Raw genomic sequence first — 22,679 nt, forward strand, 5'->3', positions numbered from 1 at the left:
AAAACCCCAAATGTAGTTTGAATCTTCCATCCAGGCTGTGCTCAGCCTTGTAGAATTGACCCTGGCTGCCTTTTATCTTCATACATGTTTCTTTAAATATGCTGCTCTTTCTAGAGATGCTCTCTTAATAGTGCTTACTTAGTGATGCACTTGGATGCCTGTAGATTGAAGCAGAAGTGTCACATTTCAGTGGCAGTAAGTAAAAAGGCTGAGGTGCTAAACAAGGCTTTCTGAAGCCTTCTGGCATAGTAATTCTGTATATTTGCCATGTGGTCTTGCAAAACCTTGAGGAGTTGCTTTATCTCTTTTTGCCTTCTTTGTTCATCCATCATAAGAGAACGAAAGTCATTCCAGCTATCATTTGTCTGTCTCGTATCTTTAAAGGACTTGTCATTTCTAGTATCTACATCCAGCATGGTAGGTCCTTGTCCTTGGATCCATCATTTAGAGGTTTGTAATAGTAGCAATGGCTAATGACTTGTAACAAGAATAGAACTGGTGCAAAATACCTATAGGTTCTCCATATTACTGAATGCAGAACCTTAGATCTCCTTGCTACAGCTGATTTTTATCCCTTCTCACCTTGACCTTGCGTTACAGCCTGTTTGCTATCTCTGGGTGTGCAATTAATCAGCTGGCTGAGGGAAGCCTGGAACCGGGGCCTGGCGCTTATGTACTGCATCATTTGGTCTAAGCTGTGCAACCTCTGCAGTGCACTGGTGTTTGCCAGCCTGAGAAGAATCAGCAAATGGTGCCAAAGCCATAGCATCCTTGAAGTAAGGGGATGCTGAAAGAAGAGCAAATGCACTGTAAATACTAAGATTCCAGGAAAGGTTAAGAGGAAAATGGTCACTAAAGGCTTCACATAAATAAATGGAAATCCACTGGCTTTAAAGGGGCCCCAAATTCCTTTAATCCTGAAGCTGGAGGTTCAAGGAATGGCTCCTTCTGCAAAAGGCAAAGCGTCAGGTTTGGAAATGCTGCTCTCCTTACATCGCTGTCAATCAGTAAATCCCAAAGGATTGCAGAAGGTTGCGTGTACGCTGGAACAGCCTTGGCTGCCATTGAAATACAGCCACCTCTGGAGATGGAGCTTTGGGCTTTGTGGTCATCTGTCTTGTAGGTGTAGAAGATGCTTGTGGGGTGTGATAAGGAAAGCATCCTGTGTCATCTGGGCCTCTGCAGTGGTTTCCTTCCCTGCCTGCCCATCCTGTGGCAGGCTCTTTCCCACTCTGGTGGCTGCTGCCTGCTCTCAAATGCAGAGTCCCACAGCTACATTAAACATTGCCATCTCTCAAATCTATGATTATAACTATAAATCCTGGTGGACTTGCCCCATTTGTTTTTTGGCTTTTTGTTTTTTCCTTAACTTCGGATTTTACACATTGTTTCTTCTGTCCTCGTTCTTTTTCTTTGCCTGGAAGTGACACTTGGGGTTTGTGTGGTTATTTTTCTTGTATTCATACTCTCCGCTGACTTAATTAAGTTCTTGCTTGTTTCCTGGTCCTGCCAAATTTATTGCCCCCCCCAGGGCTTCCCAGTGCTCTCCTCCTCAAAAACGCAGCTGCTGCCAGTCACCTGAGACCATGAAAACTTACTTTCAGAACTCAACTTGACATTATTGAAACAAAAGATAGACGGGGAAATGATGTTCCTGAATCCAGCCAGGGTTTTTAGGCTGGTTTCTTAAGAAAATAAGATTTAGGAACTCAGATTGACCTTGTCTGAGTGCGGGTTAGTATCTCTCCAGTGCCAGTTTGACAGATAGGCTTTTCAGTGATGCAGGGAGCATCTGTTATGAGTACCTTCTGCTGTGAGCAGAGCTTCAGGGAAACAAGAAGGCATCCCACCACCCCACATACACACATGCAGAAACAGGATCTTGGTGGCTGGAATAGCCTTCTTTCTTGTTGGAATATTTCTGACACCTCCAAGAGGGCTCTTCCCTCCTGGTCCCCATTTGCTTCTATGCGCCTTTGATATTAACATCCCTGTGTGGTGTCCAGGGTTCATGAAATGCCTTTGAGTGAAAGATGTCCCACCATGCCTTCCTGTTGTTCCATTTTTAGCATTAAACCTTCACCTCCTTCCCTTTCTGTCTGCCAAGCCCTGCCCTAATGAGATGGAGAGCATTTCTTGTTCTATCTTCCAGCCTGACCTGCTGGAGGGCTCGCACATCGCCTTCTTTCAGAGCCATAATCCTTTATTCCCTCCTGCAGCCCTGACTGTACACCTCAGGAAGGTGAAGTCAGTCATTCCTCCTTCTCCCTGCTTTTTTCTCTTCTTCGTTGGAAGTCTCTTGAAAGGCTTTTCAGGGGAATAAGTAGGACTTGTCTGGTTGCAAACGTTATATTTGAATTCACAGATCAGGATTTTATCCATAGCTACAGCATGCCTCAGGTCCGTGGATATGTGTAGGAGTTTTCCTGTTGGCTTTAAAGGACCTCATTTCTGGACAGGACACTTCCATTTCAGACCCCTTTCTTATCCCTTTGTGCTCTTTCGCTTCTATCTTCATGCTCAGGGTGTTTGCTGGCTGCCTGGTAGTGAGATTTGTATTCAGAAAATCAGGTGATCTTATAGGAAGAGCAGGACCTTGTCTCATTACTGGGTTATCCTCCCTGCATGTGAAGCAGCAGAGTGAGAGGCGAGATGAGAACTGTCCTGTGGATGCCTGCTTTCAGAATGGCTGCTGAAGTTCCAACCCTTTTGGGGTACAAACAGCTATCTCTGTTTGATGTAGATGTGTGCAGAGGAGGGAAGAGTGGTCCAGCAGTGCTTTTACCTTCCTGGCCTAGAGGGACAATGTTTACTGGAGCAGAAGGGTCAGCTGCCCCATCTGAGGCTTTGCATCCCAGTGCTGTGACAGGTCCAGCACAATCGACAGACTCGGGGAAGGCAGCAGAGAAGTGTGATGGCATTCTCCATCTTCCTGAAACCTCGGAGAGTGTTACTCTGGTTTTATGTACACAAAGTGATTATTAAAGAAGAGAAAAGAGAGGTTGTGTTTCAAGCAATGGAAACGAAACCCCTCAGTTGTTTTTATCGTGTTTCCCCTTTTCTCCCCTGAGTTCACTCTCTCTGGATAGCAGAAATGAAAGCTCCATTTAAATGCAGATTTGAAACGTTGGCCAAAAGCAATAAATAGCCCTCTGCTACAGTGATCAGGCAAACATTATCAAGTCTCTTTGTGAAGGAGATTTTATGTTGGGAGATTTTGTTTTTCCTTGATGAGATCCTTTTTCCTCTCAGAGCAATAGCATATTGATGACTTCTTGCTTTATTTTTAAGCAGCACTTCAGAGATTAGAATGGAAACACAATCCCACCTGTTTCTCCACTGGAGCTATACTTGACAGGCCGGTAATGAGGAAGTCTCCAAATTTCTTATCCTTTCCTGTATTGGCAGCCTGAAGGGCTGATACCGTGCTCAGCAGAGGGGAAATGTGCAAAATAAGGCAATCCTGCAACCATATTTAATCAACTGACCTTCAAATGATCTGAAGCTTCGGATTTCAGAGCTGGTTTCTGGTTTGTGAAGTCAGGAGCAGCTCGAGGTGGGTCTCTGGTGCTAAGAGATAGTGCAGGTGGTTGGAGAGCAGTAGGAAGGGGAGATGTGGAGGTCTGGGGTGATGCCCCCATGTCCCAACACGTCTCTTGAGGCTGGTGTTCCTGAGCAGGACATCAGTGTGTGAAGAACAGTATGTTTTCTGGTGTGCCTTGGTTCCGAAGGGTTCCTGCTTTTGAGACTGAGGCACTGATAAGCTTCAGTGGTAAGCATTGGATCTTCTAGCTGTCTAAACCTGGTTGAACTTGAGGTTACAGCTCTTAATTTGAAAGTCCATTCACAGCAGGTATATAGAGGATTTGAGGACTGTGTTTACAGTATAAATCAGAAGAGGTTGTAAGCGTGATCGTAATCTGTCAGAGGAGACACCTGAGATATATTGCATATAGCTCTAGCTTTTTAACTTGGGAGGAACAGGTCACAAACAGTGAAATATCGTGTTTACTAAGCCAGTGCTTTGCTAAATCTACATCTTCACGAGATGACTTGAGATGGCACTTGTGTTTCTGAGTGTGGCTTTACATCTCAATGGTATGATAAGCATCTGGGAAAATGTAGCAATACTTAATAAAGTTAACAGGGAAGGGTCAGCAGAACACTGTTGTAGCAATGTACAAACCTCCCGGTGACATCTGTTCCCTGTTATTGCTGGAAAAATGATATTTCATTAGATCTTGGTTGGATCTGGCATTAAGCAGTGCCATGTAGTAAAGCTTGCAGTCGTATTAGGCTTGTCAGAGCGCATATGTTGTGAATCTGGCTGGTGGCAGGTAGCGCTCTGGGGAGCCACTTGGCTTGGGGGAATGGGAGAGCAGAGGCTTTGTGCTTGTTTAGCACTGGTTGAAACCCGTCTGAGGGTGGAAAGGATTACATTTCTGTGCTGTCTGAAAGGGGCTGGTGCACTTATTAGGGTGAGTTGCTGTGTCTCAGCTCAGCTCTGGGAAGACAGCTGTCTCCACCACTGAAAACACACCAGCTGACAGCACTGCCTGTCCCTCTGTTTGCTGGGTTAGGTGAAAAGGAATAGGACTGGACTGTTTGGGGTGAGAAATCAATGTTCCTCCTCCTCCTGGAGAAGTTTCTCCACGGTAAGAGGCGAAAAGGCAGGAGAGTTTGAGCATCTGTCTTTGATACCGTGGCTGTGCTCAGCTTGAGTGGAGGATGATGTATAGGAAAGTTATTGAACTCTGCTTTTCTCAGAGGGCACTGTCACATCATCTTGCATTTCTTTGGCTGCCAGTAATACTCTTTTTCTGGTTCTTACTGTTGAATCATTAACTTTGAGGGTTGTATTTGAAATATGTGTTTGATGGAGATTTTCAGTTCAAGTCACTTATTGCTTGAATGTTAAGAAAGTGTAACCCAGCTATTTTCAGTGCATATCCAGAGTGATAAACTCTGATTTGTAGCCTCTTGGCTTTATGGGTTTTGTATGAAGTGTAAGGAAAACCTGGGCATATAGAATTAAAAAATAATTATTACTACATATGGGATGTATATCTATGGCTGGAAAAGATGTTTCCAGCCAGTCCTTCCTGACTTCACTTGAAGCTGTTTGACTTTCACTCCCTGGGAAATCCTAAGCAGCCCTGAACTGGGCATCACAGACCCAGGTGTTCCTGGCTCCCTCTGAAATACTTTTCTCATAATTCATAGAGAAAGCAGTCAAGATTGGAGACATTTATTATGATGGGGAAGATAGAAGTGATTTTTGAGGCCAACAAAGTTCAAAGACTTTGCTGTAAGCCTTCAGGATTAAAGATTTACTTCATGCATCTTCCCATATTTAATAGAGAGGAATAGATGAAAGGGAATTTCTGTAAAGATTTTCGTTCATACTTTATGATGCCACTATTAGACGAGCTTTGGCACTGTGTCCCGAGACATGAAGTTTTAAACCCAACCTTTTTTAAACGTCGAGTGACCTTTTTCATCTGCTAGCTTTAATAAATAAAGATTAGTTCAACCTCGCTCCCTACTCTGTTCTGGGGGCTCTTTGAATGGTTGGTAAAACTAACTAGTCTCCCAAAGTGCAAGTGAACAAATGGTGGTGGTTTTCTCTCAGAAGCCTTGCAGGGAGGTAGGGAGCAGTGATGTGGTTTGATTAGTGCCTGGGCTCTAGGAGTGCCATCACCACCTCCATTCTGGGATTTAGGCTATGTGGGTCCTTTCTTTTCTTAAACCTACCACTTGCTGTGAGCACCTCAACCTTCCCCTTGTATTTGCTGCCAAGGTGGAAGGCAAAGTTCCCCTTGAATCAGAGCGGAGAAGAGGACTTGTTGGGGTTTGGTTGGTTCATTTTACTCAGCTGTAGGGAACTCTTCAAGATTTACAGAATTAAGAATGGAAAATCCCTTCCTGAATGGAGACAGAAAACCTTTGTGCAAACATTTTTGCCTCGGTGGCCTGAGGAAATGACTTGAAATGCTTCGGGTTTGACACTTTTGTATTTAAAATGTATTTAACTGTGCATTAGTGAAAGTCAGTTTTGTTTGGAAGCCGACACTTGAAGAATCTACTTGCAAACGTTTTCCAATGTAGTGATTTTGAAGCTTTAAATGAGAAAATAATGAATCAAAGAATGCTGACACACACTCCCCCACCACTGATCTTTAATTTTGCTATGTCAGCACCTGGAATGTAAGCAGCACTTGGTAATGTTCATCAGATCCAGTACATTGCTTTACTCTTTCCCAGAAAGAGGGCTGTAGTGAGGAATTTGCACACATCAGGCAGTTTTGTGTATGAGGACTTTCTTCTCTGTCTGCTGCTGCTGGGGAGCTGGGCAAGCTGCTTGCTGGGGCACTTTAACTTCACTGCTTCTTTGTCATTAAGATCCATATCGATGCTTAGGAAAGCTGTGATCCGTGCCCCTGGCCTTAGAGAAGAGCACAACCTTCTTTCTTGCATAATGAGATTAACTGCCCTAGCTTTGCAGGTAATGATGGTGCTTGTGTGTTAGCTGAGCACCTGAATGACTGGGAATGTTCACCAAGACATCTGTGCATATCATACAAGAAGTATTGCTGTGTGATTCTTTATCAGTACTTCGGCTTAGCTCCCATAAAACTGTGATAAAGTAGGAAAAGAAAGAGTTTCTTGAGTGGGTATCATTGGACGCAAGTAACTCGAACTAGCTTGCATGTGCTTCACCTGTGGATTTGGTATCTAGTTACCTTTTACTGTGGGAGTCAGAGCAGGATGAGGAAGCAGAGGTGCTCTGCAGCTTAATGAGAGAAGGGATCCCATTGGGATGAGCATAGGAAAGCTGAGAAGAGAGCCCTGAAATGCGATGCAAATGGGTTGTAGAAATTGGGCTGTGCTTTGAGGTTTGGGGTCGGTTCAAAGCAAGTCTCAGGGGCAGGAAAGCCAAAGTAATGGGACCCTGAACCTGTGACAAGTTTCTTTGTCTGGGCTGGGCTGTGTAGGAGGAGACCTCCTATTAGCAAGGATAAACCTGCGGGGGTGCAGAAGTTGTGCCAGCTCATAATGAAGCACTGTGATGAATGCTCGATTCCAATCTCATTTTGCCTTCCGTCAAGGAAATAAAAATACCCCACACTATCTCCGTGTGCCTAACACAGATTTGAGTGGGCAGGCCCAGGAGCTGAGTTCAAGAGTCAAGTGCTTTCTGTTTGACAAATATTTGTCCCTTCCCACCCACGGCTGCCCACGTGCTTCCTGAAATATTCCAGCTATTAGCACCGTACCAACGCGCTCTCAAACGAACAAACCGAGGCTATCTGGGGACGTTTTCCCTTTGTTAGGATGTGAGGCAGTGCATGGATCTGGGCTGCGTGGGGCTGCACGGGTGGATGTCCCTCTTTAGAGCATCCGTCTGTGCTGCAGTGGGTGTTAGGCACCACCAGGTCCCCAGCAGTGTAGGTGGATGTGTGGTGCTGCAGTGCAGCAGCAGGTAACAGCCACTGCTGCAGAGATTTGAACACCCACATGTCTGGCAAGACCTGGAAGGTGGGCGAAGCGGCAGGAAAGGCCGCACGACGGAGGGAGGATGCTCTAACAATAGCACAAGTGCTGACGCCGTGGCTGCTTGCGTGGCACTGGAGATCCCAAAGGGAAGGGAATGGTGGGGCTGAGAGGTGTGGAGAGCCGAGCCGGGTCCCTGCCAAGCGTAATCTCTGCCATCGCCTTTGCTTCCGCAGCTGCCATCCTGGATGACCCCATGGAGTGCAGCAGAGGGGAGAGGCTCTCCATCACGCTGGCCAAGAACCGCATCAACCGTGCGCCCGAGCGGGTGGGGAAAGCCAAAGTGGAGGTGGACATCTTTGAGCTGCTGCGAGACAGCGAGTATGAGACAGCGGAAACCAGTAAGTACCCCTCCATGGAGCTGATCCTTCCCCAGTTCTGCTTTCTGCTGGCTCACAGGAGGTGCTTGGCACGCTGTGCAGAGGATAAGTGTGTGATAGTCAAGGGAGGTACAGAGGGCAAAAAACACCTTTGTGCTCCTCTATAAACGCTGGAAAGAGCGACGTGTGTTGATTGATCAACACATCAATCTCTGCAAAGATCCAGATCTGCCCTTGCTGCCTGAGCACAGTCAGGTTTGGTGCAGGGGTTTGGTATGCCCTGGACGTGAGTGCAGCATTCCCTTGGGAGCTGCATGGGATCTTTAGCAGCACTCGTGCTGAGTTCAGCACCAGCCATGTGTTTGGAAGGGCTGGCTCTGCCTGAGTGCATCCAGCGCAGGTTACAGCGGCACATTAACAGGAGTAAGCTTTGCAGTCATGCAGCTCAGTGGCTTGGGACAAATTATTTCTTTAATCTGTGTGTCAATAAACAGGTAATGGTACAGGAAGCGATGCTCCTTTCTGAAGTACTTTATAGTGTACAAATAAGAGACGATGGGCAAGTTTAGTGCAATTAAGTTCTTTCTAAAACCCCACAGAACGCTGTGTGTCAGCAAACACCATAGCTTTTTCAGCGCTTTAGATTGGCAGTGGGTTTGTTTACATAAGGGGAAGTTTTCAAGTGATGTTTAAAATCATGTGGATTAAAAAAAGCTGGTTTTGAAAGGCAGCGTACTTCCCATGTTGCTGTCCTCGTAATGCAAATAGGTCTCTGCTATGGCTGCTTCTCTCGATGCCCATCATGCCAACTCCATGCTGATGACTAAATGAGAAATGGATGGTTAGTGGCCACAGACCTCTCAGGAGCCCAAGTGAAAGAAACCAAAGAGATCTATAATAGGTTCTTCCTGTAAGAGGGAAAATCCTTTGGAACAGGATATGGTCCCTTTAGAACTATTTTTAAGATGACCTTTAGAGTTCAATGGAGGACTATTATTTTTTATTACAAGGTAGCTTGAAAAAGCTGGAGAAATAATTTTAAATAGTGGGGATTTTTAGACTCATTTCCTAGTGGTTCCCTGTTCCAAGCCTTTGTAATCTGCAGGGTATCCCCAAACGGCATGCCAGTGTGGCGTGGTCTAGAGAAGCCAGGTTTTTCTGCGCAGCTTTGGTGTTCTGTACAGCACTGAGCATGCCTGTGTCTGGGAGGCCTCATGGAGCATGGACCCAGCGCTGCTCAGGAGCAGGTCTCTGGTATGTGGCAGAAAGGGCTTGATAGGCTTGTGAGATCAGCAGATTGCTCCTTCATTTCCTGAATTAGTGTTTGCATTATTTATAGAAGCATTCAGTTAATAAAAGTGCATTTCAGCAAGTACCTGTATGTCTATTTTTAGAGCCTGTCACCCAAGAGGCAGTCTAGATTAAGATCATCACATGCAGCATCACGGGAACCGTTCAAAACAGCAGTTCTCCACCTTTTGGAGCTCTCATCCCTTTTAACTTCTTCTTGGGCTTTCCCATCGGTTGAGGCCTGTGTACATCCTGCTTTACTCTCGTTTGGCAGAGCCATAGGGTGAATGCAGTCTTACCGGCCAGAGCATGCAGAAGGGATGGGGACTGCCTGGGTTTCCATCTTTCAAGCAGAGGAATACTAATTTGCTGGGAATGAAGTATTATGCAAGAAATTGTTGATTTCAGCAAATGTGGTCTTCGGGGAGAATGTGGAAATGGGATAAGTGAGGAAGAGGCAATCTTCTATCTTGAATTCTCACCTCAGGGTGATTCTCTTTGTTCCCTTTACTTGAGCTCGTAGAGTGTAAAAGGTAGAAATTGGAGCAAACTGATGTGATTTTGGTCAAGTAAATATTCACATAATTTTGCTATGTGTTATTTGCCTTTTCTTCAGAGAGAAAAGTATCTTAAAGCATTTTGTACAAAAGGAGAAATCCATATTCTGCATGGCTTCTCTATTAATGTCACTGGAGTTATTCTTGATTTATACTGGTAGTAGAGGAGAATCAGATCCTTTAACTTACATTTCAAGGCTTTCATAGCTTTCAAATGTCTGCCTTCTCAGCTTTAATACAGCGCTGATATTTGTTATCACACGTAATATTAATAAAAGCAGTTGAGATGTTTTAACCTATGACTGCAAAGCTGTTATATATCTGTTTAATACTGATCTCAAATTTCACACCCTGTGAATCACCCTCAAATATCACAGCTAGCATGGTTAGCTGACTGATACAGGAACAGTGCAATTCCCCGCCATCAGTGACACTCATGTACAGCTAGTGCTTCAAGAGAAGGGGTCTTTGAGAGTTAGTTTTGTTTTCTAGTTGAGGTGTTATCTTTCTGTTTTCTTCCTGACTGACTCAGGCATCTTCCTGTTAAGGGGCCATAAAATCACTGTTTGGATAGCAGGTAAAATATGAGTCAGTCTGAATCACACCCAAGCATGGGCTGCTGTTTCTGCTTCATATATGAATGGAGACAAACATTGACTGTTGTGGTATGCAGCACCTGTGAAGTCCTGTGTTTTGAAATGATTTTGCAGTGAAAGGTTATGGATAGAGCTTTTTTTTTTTGCTGTTACAAGTGAAGCCTGTTCTCTGTGTTTGATGCTTCAGCTCCTTTTATGGAGATCCAAAATGACTTGTTTTATCATATCTATATCTGAAACACCTTATTCCTTTTGATGTCTGGGGAGGGACAGATTTTCTACTTGTCACCCTGTCCCCTATAATTTCATCAGTCTTTTAAGCATCTTTTTGATGTTAATCCAGACATCTCAGGGCAGGTCAGCAGTTGGAGTGAGCAAGCAACTGGAGGATTTGAAGCTTTTATTTATTCACACTACTACTTCAAAGTGCCCGATACATCCTTTCAGGGACATTGCCTCAAATGAGCTATTAACTGTTCCACCATCTTTGTGATCCTGTTGGATTACACCTGCTCTGGTTGTGGGTTCCTGTTAAGAAGCATAGAGGGTGCTGCAGGGAGCAGTCTTGGAGTCATGGTGCAGGATGCACTCTCTGTAGCACTGTCTATGCACTTGATGTTTTCTGTATGAGAATCCCGTCCTGACCATTCCTGTCATTCAAGATCCTCTGATGTGTTTGGCAATCGTGGAAATGTTGAAGTAATTGCATACCTTCCCTGATAATTTATTTTCAATTAGAGACAGGAATCTTCTTTGCATGCTGTTTGAAACCCTTGTATCAGGTGTCTGTGTGCAGTGAGATGCTGTGCTCTGCACCCTGGGTGAGTGCTCTCACCTGAGCACTTCCAGCATGATTTAAACAGGCAGAGTTAATGGAAATGCTTGCCAAGTGTCCTGAGACCGCAGGAGGTGAAAGACACTACGTGACCACGACAAACTGGATGTACATGCATTGAGCACAACTTGTGTGTTGTGCCTTTTTATGTTCAAAATAAGCACGTACTTCCACGTGCCATTAGAGGTTTTAAATATGATGTCACTTCAATGTCCAGTATTTCCTGAAGTGCTGATTTCTAAACCCCATAAAAACTGGACACAATCCTGGGCAGAGGTATCGGGGTATGCAGCAACCAAAAGTGCATCCTGTGCAGTATATGTGCATATGTGTTGAAGTACAAAGGGTTCTGAGTGGTAGGGGCTACACCAGTGTCTTATGGTTATAGTCCATGTAGTTATCGGGGATGAATTTATGGTACAGGGCAAACATTTCTACATCCCTCAAGTGTTTGTCTGAATTCACGGTGTCTATGATGGTAGCTAGGTTGAGCCTTTTCTCCCGGTGGAGACAAACAGCATCAGGTAGTGTTCTAAAATAGGAGATGTGCTTTGAGTACAAAAGAATCTTTCCAAACATGGCCAAAACTTTTGCCTAGGGCACCTCCACTTTGTTTCCATTCATTTCCCTTAATTTTGCCGGATGTTTCACCCTTGGAGTGATAAGCCATGTCTTTTTCTTCTGCCAGTTGTTACAATTCTGTTGCTATGACTACTTAACTCGCTTTTTAGTCTCAATACCAGAGATGAGAAGAAAAGCACTCGGCAAACTTTTCCCTGCATGCACAACAAAATTCCCCTCGGGACTTTCACCCTAATGACCTGTGGATGAGAGGACTTGGAACAGCTTCTTCCTCCTAGATGCTGAATTGCAGAGCACCCGAAGGGCCTACTTGCAGCTTACAGGGACTGATGAGTACCACTGAGCTAGTATGCGGGGTTTTCAAATTGCTGCTGCTCTTATTTAAAAGGATCTTCTGAAGAGGTATAAGTGCCTGTAAATTTTTAAGCAGAGAGGAAAAGCAAGTACTGGATTCCTTTGAAGATGCCGCAGAAATGCATCAGTAGCAGACTGAGGTGGTGGAGGGGAATGGAAGGAAGGAAAACCCAAGAGATGCTTGTACTTGCACTTTCTGTAAGAAGGCAGAGCAATCAGTATGTACAGGGTCCATACATAGCAGTATGTGGAGTTTTTCTTTCAAGAGGCTTGGAAAGAGCTAAAACCACTTCCCCAAAGTGACAAACTACATCCTCAACTTTAGCATCATATTCCAGTCATGAGGCTGTGGAGACTTGCGTAGTCTAAGGCCAGAGATGACCACCTTCATTAGCTGATCTTTTGCAGAAGATGGACTGTAGATGTTCACTTGCTGAGCACAGCACTCAGCCCTGTAACCCCCTAAGCATAGTATAGGCTCTCATTTCATACCCAGTCTTGATTTAAAGACCTGAAGTTGGTAGAGAACCTGCTCTGATCTGTAGTACGACAGTTCCGATGATGAATTCCCTTCAGTACAAAAAAATCCATCCTGGTCTGACTTTTTCTAGCTCCTTTTTCCAGCTGCTGAGTCTAGATAACTTCACAACCATTGCAAAAGCTTGTCTGACATGTAAGCCAGGGACCTGCAATGAGAATGATGCTCTGAAACAGACCACCCATTTGATACTGAAGAGGCACTATCTGTAAAATCTCAGCTTCATGATACAGTGGTTTAGTTTTTACATCTGAAAATGCTGTGAGCTTGCTTTTGCCAGAATGGGTAAGTATTTGTGGTGCTTCCTTTCACCCCGGTGGCATCCCCTTTCTTCACTTGATGCCGGTTGAGCAAATGTGGCTTTATCTCTCTGGGGATGAAGGAGCTGAGTGCATGGGGATGCTGAGGCAGGTCTGGTATCTCAGAACAAGCTGTGGCCAGCACATGTTCAGATGAGCCTTTTGGAGTCCGGGGATTCAGGCAGAGGGGCTCTCGCCTTCTGTTCACGAGGCTTTGCCTGCACAAGCTGCTGCAGGAATGCTTGTGAGCGTCGTGGTTGATTGGGATGGCAGCAGGGAGGTGACACCAGCTGGGCTTGTCCTTGGAGTGCCATTTGGCTTAATTTGTGCTGTGAATTAAAAGGACGAAAGGTTGCAGTTTAACCTGGGAAACTTGAGGGGAAGAGATTTAACTTCTTCATTTTGTCAGAGTCGTTTTATTGTTCTGCTAACCTGGGTGGCATGGAGACAGGAGTTTAACTACTGCCGGGAAAAGAACACAAATGAAAAACAGTAATGTGATCCTTGTTATTACCACTGAGCTCTGCAGAGGGTGAGGGAAGGAATTCATACAGGTTTGTTTGCTGCTGGATGATGCTTTGAAGCCAGGCGACTGCTGTGCTTAGCATCTTCCATAAACTTTAGTTACTGTTTTCTCTTGGAGAATAGCAGTGGGGTCAGAAAGGGATATTTTAAGAACAAACCCCAGTTCTGAGTTGGAGAAGAGATACTGGGGCTTTGGGCAGAGTTCAGGTGGGATTTAGAAAGGCTGGGAACAGCTGGAGAGGAGGGTGTCACAGGCAGGGTGGCAGTGCTTCAGAGGGAATAGTGGAATTTTAGGGGGACATAAATGGCAGGGATATGTTTTGAGGAGGAGATGATACCGCATCCTTAGTAAGGTGCTGCAGGTACTGTAAGCATGTCTGTCTGCTCGACACTGAGGATGAAATCTAATGCATGGTTCCTCTCTCTGGTGCCCACAGTGTGTCAGATTCTCCCCAAAGGAGTGGTGGGTGTCCTGGGACCTTCCTCAAGCCCTGCCTCAAGCTCTATTATCAGCAATATCTGTGGGGAGAAAGAGGTAAGTGGATGAGTTCCGTGTTGGAGTAAGTCTGTGCCATTGTGCTGACTGACTTGACCCTTGTGCTCAGTGGAGGTAATGCGGGAGTCCTGGCTCCTTCCTCCCAGTGTTTCACAGCAGCCTGGGGTGAGAGCGGAGTCACCCACCATGGCTAAGGGACATGCAGAGATCCTGGCCCATTCCCCAGCCCCATGTTCTTCGTCTTGTCCTTCAAACTGAAGGTGCTCTTGGTGGGCTCTGATTGCAGCAGTGCTTCCCGCTGGCTGCTGCCGGGTGCCCAAATTCCCTTGGAACACAGCATTTTGCTGCTGATTTGGTAAGTATGGATGAGGTTTTTAATTTACCACTATACTGAGCAGCAATGCCATCTGTACAGAACCCATGCAGAAGGGCTTTCTGCAGCCTCGAAGGGTTTCATTTGAGGTTCTTGTGTCTATGCCAAGTCCCAGCCAGAGCTGCACAGCTCGCTGCAACTTCCAGCTCTGCCTTATGCTGCCTTCTCCCTTGCCTGGGTCTGCCTCTTGAAGTTCTTGTTCAAGTCTGGTGTTCTGTCCCCATGTCCCAGTTATAAGGTGGAGTAGGGACATTGCTCCATTAGATAGGGGAAGTCAGGTACATCCCTATGGTATTCCAGGTCATCCTTAGTAAAGATGACTTGCTGTAATTACCTTATCTGCTATATTGTTCTTCCCATGATCTGCCATGGCTTCTAATGATCCAAGCTGACAGCTTGGTTCGTCACCCCTTCTCTTAAGTCTTATGTTCTTGCAGCATCTTCCTTTTGCATTTCTTTTCTCTGCATCCCTTGTCCTTGTTTTCATCTGGATCACTGTTTACTTCAGCTTCCCTCACATGCCACCCCATGCAAACCATATGGGGTGCAAAAACCAAAGCTTGCCCTGACAGGTGCAAATCCTGGCCAGAATTCCTGGATGTGATCTGACTTTGTGCACATACTTGGAAAGCTGCACCCCTTTCAGTTTGCTGCTGTTCCATCAATGCAAACCCCTTTTATCTGTGTCCAGACTATGTACTTGATTTAATATTGTATAAGCCTTGAACCATCCTGCACTCATCTGGCTCTGCTCAAAGGAAAAGAAATCAAGTTCTCTTCAGGTAGTTCATCCCTTTAAAGCCAGATAACATCTCTCAGCCTTTCAGTGGCCTCCCTCTGGAGCCCACGAGGGGAGTGCCTGGAACTGAGCACTGTAAATAATTTGCATTCACAAATGACTGCTGTTCTTTGTTCCCTGAGAATCAGAAGTGTTGACGAGGAGGAAGAGGTCTTTCAGATCTAGTGCTTTTGGCTGCAGCAGGATGGGTCTCTTGAGAGCAGTTTGTAGTGCTTTTTCCAGCTAAACGTTCCAGACATGTGAGCCATCCCAGGTAAAGGGAACTCTGCAGTAACAGATTGCAAGTGTTTTTTCCCTGAAATGCATATTCACAGTCTCTGATCTCAGTCTCTTCATGTATTTTTGCTTGCCAGCAATGAAAAGTGAGTGCTAGTGCCCTTCTAAGGTATTTGATTCTCAAGCTTGATTTCGGCTGCCCTCCTAGTGATGTAAACCTGCCGTTAACTCCCTGTGATTTGTATCACAGTAGCATCAGTTGATGCCATTGTGTTAAATGGGATATAGCAGCCCAGCCAAAGCCATTGTACTTACAGCCATCCATCAGGTAATGGAAAGTGTCCCCCTTTTACCACCGAGGTACCAAATGGTGGAGTGACTGGCCTGGTGCTCAGCAGGAGCCTGTGGTATAACTGGGGGGATGAATTGTGTCTCCTGTGTTAGCTCTCTAGTGCCTTTGGCCTAAAGATGTCTTTTGTCGTGTCCAGAAAGGGGCATTTCACTGGGGCAGAGCTCTTGGAAAGGAGAGGAGGGCTCGGGGACTGAAGGTGAGGTCTGAACCATGGCCATGGGGGTTTGCAGGAATTGCCAAGGTGCTGGCTGCCTTCACCTCTCTTCCCTGGTAGTGGTTGTTGCTGGAAGTCGCAGGCTCCATCTGGCTCCCGAGAACGATCAGTGTTCTTGTACTGGAGCTGCCTTGTCTGCTCTGGTTAAAGGAATTTGCCTTTTGCTTACAGTTTTCTTCTCTCCCTGTTAGCAGAACCTGGGATGAGGGCTGCGGACTGAAGTTAAGGCAGATAGCAGCGTATTACTCTTTAACTTTCCTATTGCTAACCAAACAGCTTATGCTGTCAATAAAGCAGCCATCACGAAGTACTAATAACCTTTCCCACAAGGAGAGAGATGGGAGGCATAGGACAATAGCTTCTGGAAGGACTAATAATGGAGGAAAAGAGAACTTGACACTCCTGTAATGAAGCCAAAGTAGATCTTTCCCTTCTCTGTCTTCTCTTCCAAAGAATTTACTCAGCAAAAGGAAAACAATATTCCTTTTCCTTATTTGGCTGAACCTCCCAGTGTCTGAGCTTGGTCTGTCCATTCACCCTATGCAAAGCTATGAGGTGTGCAGCAGAGCTGCCTTGGAGGGAGCCTTTGGGCTGTTCCCTGCTTCCCCCTTCCCCACATTCCCTGGGTATTCTGCTCCCACCTCCTGCTTTGCTCTGTTAATGACATGCACAGCACTATTAGGACTTGTGGTTAAGTCCCATTGGAGCTTGCCTGCCGTATGGCCACCAGTTACCTCTCCGCTGATTGAAACAGTCCAAAGCTTCTGGCTGCTGCATCTGTTCCTCTCTCTCCTGAGCCTCGCCAGTGCAGGGTCATCTTGTTCTTCCCTTCATCTCTGATAATTACCTGATGACACATGGGTACTGCAGGCAGAGGTGGGTTTGCAGCACTCCATCCATCTAGCATACAGCAAAGGGCTGGGGGTTTCCAGCATGGGCTGTGTAACTCCCTGCCTGCAAAGCTTCCTCTGAATTTACCCAGGCAACAAGCCCAAAATGAAGTGGGGGCCCGGCTACAATTAGTACCCAAGCTAATTAGGTTGAACTCATCCGGTATGGTTTCCTGTGCTGTAATCACAGCCCCCATTGCCTTTCTCTGAGTGGCTCAGCAAGACTTTTCCTGATCCACTCCTTCCCGTGGCTTCTTGTTGCTGTGATAATTATTTTCCTCTGCTGTTGCACAAATCCCATCCTCCTCTCTTCACTCTGGCGATGCTTCTGCAGTTTTATTGGGATATTTCACTTTCTGCCCGCTGTGCGTTTCACACCGAAGGTCCTTTTTGGGTAGATTTACTTGGGTTTATTCCTTTTTCCTCTTTAATTGTGTTTTCTTTCCCCTCCTCCCCATTTAGGTTCCTCACTTCAAAGTGGCACCGGAGGAATTCCTGAAGCTGCAGCTCCAGCGGTTCACCACCCTCAACCTCCATCCCAGCAACACCGATATCAGCGTGGCCGTGGCAGGAATCCTGAATTTCTTTAACTGCACCACTGCCTGCCTCATCTGTGCCAAAGCTGAATGTAAGTCATTGCCAGGCTGGGTTCGGCTGCCCCTCTGCACCCAGCGCCTTCTGTTCTACCTCCTTCTGCATGTCTGGTGCCTGCTGGAGAAGGTCCCACAGGCAGCGCCTATGAGCATCCCAGGGTGCGCGTCTCGCCCGGTTGTGGTGGCAGAGTCTCTTCTGTTTGCAGCAGGTCAGCACTCAGTCAGAGCAGCCTGAAACAGCGGTGCCCTGCCAGGCAGGTTTCCCACTCTGTTGCCCCGTGGAGGTGTTTGTGAGAGGAGGAAAGGGGATGGGGAGAGACTTGCCTGCCTTCTGTTTGACAATCTGAAGGGTGTTTTGCTTGCACAGATGGGTTTATATGAAGAAAAAAAAAGGCTTAGGCTTGTTTCTGGAGATTATTTTAGGCAAGGAAAGCTTTTTGAAATATGCCTTTCCCAAACCCATGTGCCATTTGTGGCCTGAAAGCAGGGCTTGATTAATAGTCAATACACTGCATACCCTCTCGGGCTCCGCAGCCATACATCTGCTGGTAATTGTGCATCTGGATGCTGAGGCATTCACCTCAGCAGGACCATATTCATCTTGGCATAACTTCCCTTAAGGTGGCAGGAGCAGGGTCTGTAGCACAGTGGTTAAAGTGTGTCCTGTGCTTTTTAAGGTCAGTGTATAGGTAGGTGGCTGCTGCGTAGTACCCACACTGATTGTGCTTTTATTATCCTGTAAGCCAGATTTGTCAGAGCTAGAGCTGATCATACAAACAAGCCTAGAGAAGGGGCTTTGAAAAGGCGCGTGGAGAGCTTTGGGATACTGGCAAGAGCTTAGCAGTGTCTGACGGTGGGGCCAGGGTCTTTTCCAGCTAGCCCTGGGCAAACTTCGCACCACCAGCAGCGTTGTGGCAGACTCCTGCACAGGAACAGACAGAATAAGAGTGTCTTTGCCTTTTCTTTTTGCTTTACGTGCCCTGAGGAGACCACATCCTCAGCTGATGTAAGTCATTAAATTGCCTTCAGGAAACATGCTCAGATTTACCCTAGCAGAGGACCTGACCCAAAATGATGCCATTAAAATCATGTAAATGGTCTCCTACATTGCTTCTGGTGCTGGAATTTTTCATTGTCTAAGTTTAATTTAAGCAAAATGGAAGAAAAATAGAAAGGAAGAGAAGATAATGAGGTTTTTCTCACCTGCGTGCTCACAGCTCTGTCTTTGCACTGCTGCTGGGCACAGAGCACGCATAGGCATCAGCACACTGCTGTGCTCCCCTGCCCTAATCCTCAGGTACGTGCCAAAACATGCAGGCGTCTCCCATGGAATACAGCATGATTCTTCATTTAACTGGATCCGAACCTTGGGAACCAAATAGCTCACGTTAAAATAACACTCCTTTAATTGAATCAATTCCATTAGTTTCACTCTGGTATTGCTGGATAACTCAATACTTAGGATGCGCTGCGCAACCTGAGTCCTTCCCAGCCCCAGGAAGCAGTGGGATGGATGCATTCTGCTCTTTGTGCCCAGTAAGGACCTTTTCTGAGCCAGGCTTAAATCACAATACGCCGTCACTATAATGGAGTGCAGAAAAGGTATAACCCAGCCTCATGTAGGAGCGCAAGCCCTCATTTTCACTTAGGACAGGTAGTGCTCCTAATCACAGTCCTTAAATAAGTACCTTAAGGCGCTTTGTGTTTTTGGAAGGTTCCCTGGAGGCAAATAGGGGAGCATGTGAGCTATCTGCTCATCAGTGAGGAAATGGTGGTTTGAGGGATGTTGTTATTTAGGTCCCAGGAGGGAGAGTCATAGCTGGTTTGGTTTAAGTACAAGGCTGTGTGATGGGACTCCTGGGTCCTATCCCTTCACACTCATGCTATCACTGTAAGGAGTCACATCCTTTCCCTGGGGACCAATTGTAGTTTCTTCTGGCAGAAGCAGAAAATGACCCTGGAAGTCAATTGAACTTGGGCCAGCCTAAGTGTAATGAATGGTGAACAGAATAGCGTTATGTGACTCAGTTTCTCTACAGTGTGAAATAGGTTAGGTAGTTTGTGAACTGCTCTGAAGTGGCTACAAGGAAGGATCTAATATGCTGGAAATGATCATTTCCTTGAACCAGAGGAGATCAAATGGTTCCTTTTTAGCCTGGTCCTATTTCCTCCTCTCTGTGCCTGATGTGCTTTAGAAACCTTGCAGCTGGGCTCTGCCTTCCTCACTTCCTCACCACAGAGGCCAGGGTGGCTTTTGTACCTGAGACTTGTGCCCCAGTGAGCTGTGGGCTGGAGGAGAAGGCAGCAACAGTGGTGCTGATGTAGTCAGCAAAGAGAAAAATGAAGAGGAAGCTGAGGGTCTGTTGTGAATCACAAACTCATAGCCACTGGCAGAGGGATACTCTCCAGTTTGCAAGATTAACTTAGAGCCGAGAAATACAACCTGCAGTGTTAAGGAACAGGATCTGATTTTATTTCTGCAGGAAATCAAATAGAAAATGTGCATTTCCAAGGTGGATGGCTGAAGATTTCCCTCCAGATGCCCATGCCTTTCCATGGATTTATGTCCCTTTGAAAGTCACGTTGTGGTGTAAATCTGGGTGTGCAGAGCAGCGCAGCTTTCCCTTCACCTGAGGAATGAGCACTTTCATACAGTCCAAATGTGGTTAGGTTAAGAGTAGAGCTCTGACTTGAGGATTGAATTTGCTTCTGGGGCATCATTCTGCTGATGGTTCTGTTCTTGTCAGTTCGCTTCATGCAGCTTTCCCCCTTCTTTTTGGACCATCTTTCTGTAGGGATGGGATGTGTCTTGCTGATGATTACATCTGGTGGACTCTGGTCAAACTTGACAGGAGGTAATTACCTGCCGAAACTCAGCAGCTGGATAGAAGAGGCAGACTATCAAATATTCTTTCTTGACTAAGGAAAGCTGCAGCAAGAGCTTTGATGTCTTACTAGACATTGAGGAAGCTGTGTTGGAAGGAGCCCTTGCGGCGACCTAGCCGCAGGAAGAAGTTTGAATGAGAAGTGTTGAAGGCAATAGAGCACAAGTCCAGGGAACCTGGGACTCATCCATGTGGGTGCTCACTAATTACTTGCTTTGTTCAGCTCCTGTTTGAAGGGAGAGCCTGATCCTGCACTCAAAGAGCTCAGTGTGAGCATGAGGGAGGCAGAAACGCAGATGACAAGGCAGAAAGGAGGAGGTGGGCTTTGTCCTTGCCCAGTGATGGAGCCACTGGGCTGCAAGCGCTGTCCTACTTTAGTTTCTCTATAAAGCACCAAACATGCTGGTTTGTTTTATTATCAGCTTCTGCATTGTTCTAGGAATCCCCAGCCCACAGGTAATTCTGCACTGTGCCAGGACCATACTCCTAGGTTTTGTCACATATTTGTATGCAGACCTAATGTTGTGTTTTAGCAACCATCTCTGCTTTGTCTGGCTCTCAGCAGAGCTCTCCATCCTCAGGGACGCATGCCCTTGGAAGATAGCAGCTCCCATCAGAGTGTTCTAAGATCTCCAAACTGTAGAGTCATGCCTTGCAGGGCACTTCATTTGGGAGGTAGTAATGCAAAGGCTTAGGAGGGGGAATCATCCTCCAGCAACTAGCAACAACCAGAGCAATCCTGCATGCAGGAAAATAGTGGAGAAATTATGTGGGCCCTGGGGTCCTGACCAAATTTGTATCAGCAATCTTCTCTCTTCCCAAGAGGCTTTGTCTGGAGTACAGCTGGAATCACTCCATCATTTCTCATTGCCTGGGAATGGGCACAGGCCCAAGCAGTGAGCCTGTGCTGCAGCCCCAAATCCTTTCCTTTGCACAGAACTGCAGGACTGCTTCCTGCTGGGAATGACTATGGGCCATGGAGAAACGCTTTGTGAACCAAGCAGAAAATTAAAGGCGTCTGGTTTTTTTCCCCTACCTTTTATTTGAAGGCCTTTTAAACCTAGAGAAGTTGCTTCGGCAGTTCCTCATTTCCAAGGACACTCTCTCAGTCCGGATGCTGGATGACAGCCGGGATCCTACCCCTCTCCTAAAAGAGATCCGAGATGACAAAACAGCGACCATCATTGTACATGCCAATGCTTCCATGTCTCATACCATTCTGCGGAAGGTAAGTGTCTCTTGAGCCTCACAGTTGTAAACGCTGCTGCTTTCACTGCTTGCAGGACGTAAGCATGCATGTGCAGGGGTTGTATGACAATGGAGCGTAAAAATACCTGCAGCAACACTGGAAATGGGGAATTGCCACTGATGGAGCTTCTGGGGAAGACAATTTCCTCTCTCTTTCTGGGACTGTCTCTATAGAAGCAATGATTCAATTGCTCTGAGCTGATGTGTTTGCTTTCTAGAAGCGGTGTGTGCTCGTGGCTCCTGATGCCATCAAACAGCCATGGAGAACGGCTATAGGCACTCTGAAATCAGTCAGTGCCATAGTTTTTGCTTTTTATCTCCAACTCCATTTAGAAGTTTTTGCTTCCTTTTTTATTGTCTTATTAACTGAGATTTTGATGTAATTGTGTTTATTTGTAAATGGTCTCTTGCTGCAGTTTTTAGCATTTGGTTTGATAGACTACTTCAAAATTGAGCAGTGGCTCCAGATGGAACTACAAAGTTGCATAGAGTTTCCCACATCCTGGAAGGAACAAGAAGGACTTTGTGAATGGAGGCAGGATCCAGGCAGTGGGGTCCTCCCTGCTGCGTGTCCTGGCTGTGATGTCGGGGACTCAGTCATTCAAAGGCATTGGCTGTACCAGATTTATTCCGGGTGACAGCCAGCAGAAACCATTGGGGCTGTTTTAATCATTCCCTCCCACCTTCCCTAAGATCTTTATTCCCCTGCTTGCCTTTTGAAATAGGCAGGTTTGGGGTTTTTTGTGTCCCTTCTAGGCAGGGGAAAGGTGATGTGGTTCCTTACTTCTCTCTTCCCTCCTGGTCCTTCGCGATGCCTGGCTGCTGAGGGCTGTCCCCCTCTTCTGTTGCTATAGTGACTTCCCACCAGCACACAGCAGTGCTCTTCACGTACCCGCCATCTCCCTTCCCTTCTTGAGCATCCTTCTGCCACGACTGATAAAGATGTCAGAACTTGCCATGATTTTTCAGCAGCTGAGTAAAACCTAAAGCAGTCTTCCCAGCTAGAGGATTGCAGGAATGGAAGGTAATAAATAATGAGCTTCTGATCTGGCAACTTCCTGCACCTTGGGAGGCTGAAAAGTGTTTTCTTTATAGAGGTGCAAGCAGAGGAAGGAGTGAGGTTGTGGTGAGCACATAGGTACATCATTGGCCTCTGCCCACAG

The 22,679-nt window shown here is 46.2% G+C and overlaps 1 protein-coding gene across 1 annotated transcript in view; it reads left to right on the forward strand.

The window, feature by feature from the left end:
* Positions 1 to 22,679, forward strand: part of GRIK4 (glutamate ionotropic receptor kainate type subunit 4) — a gene marked incomplete at its 3' end in the record, with an annotated part of 117,892 nt that overhangs the window by 42,453 nt on the left and 52,760 nt on the right. Inside the window, exons 2-5 of the mRNA XM_080631588.1 lie at positions 7,731 to 7,895; positions 13,888 to 13,985; positions 17,253 to 17,418; positions 21,318 to 21,496. Of these exons, the coding sequence (XP_080487714.1) occupies positions 7,731 to 7,895; positions 13,888 to 13,985; positions 17,253 to 17,418; positions 21,318 to 21,496 (608 nt within the window). The remainder of the gene's footprint in view (positions 1 to 7,730; positions 7,896 to 13,887; positions 13,986 to 17,252; positions 17,419 to 21,317; positions 21,497 to 22,679) is intronic.

Source organism: Psittacula echo, assembly GCF_963264785.1.
Source record: "Psittacula echo genome assembly, chromosome: 18".
Taxonomy (NCBI): domain Eukaryota; kingdom Metazoa; phylum Chordata; class Aves; order Psittaciformes; family Psittacidae; genus Psittacula; species Psittacula echo.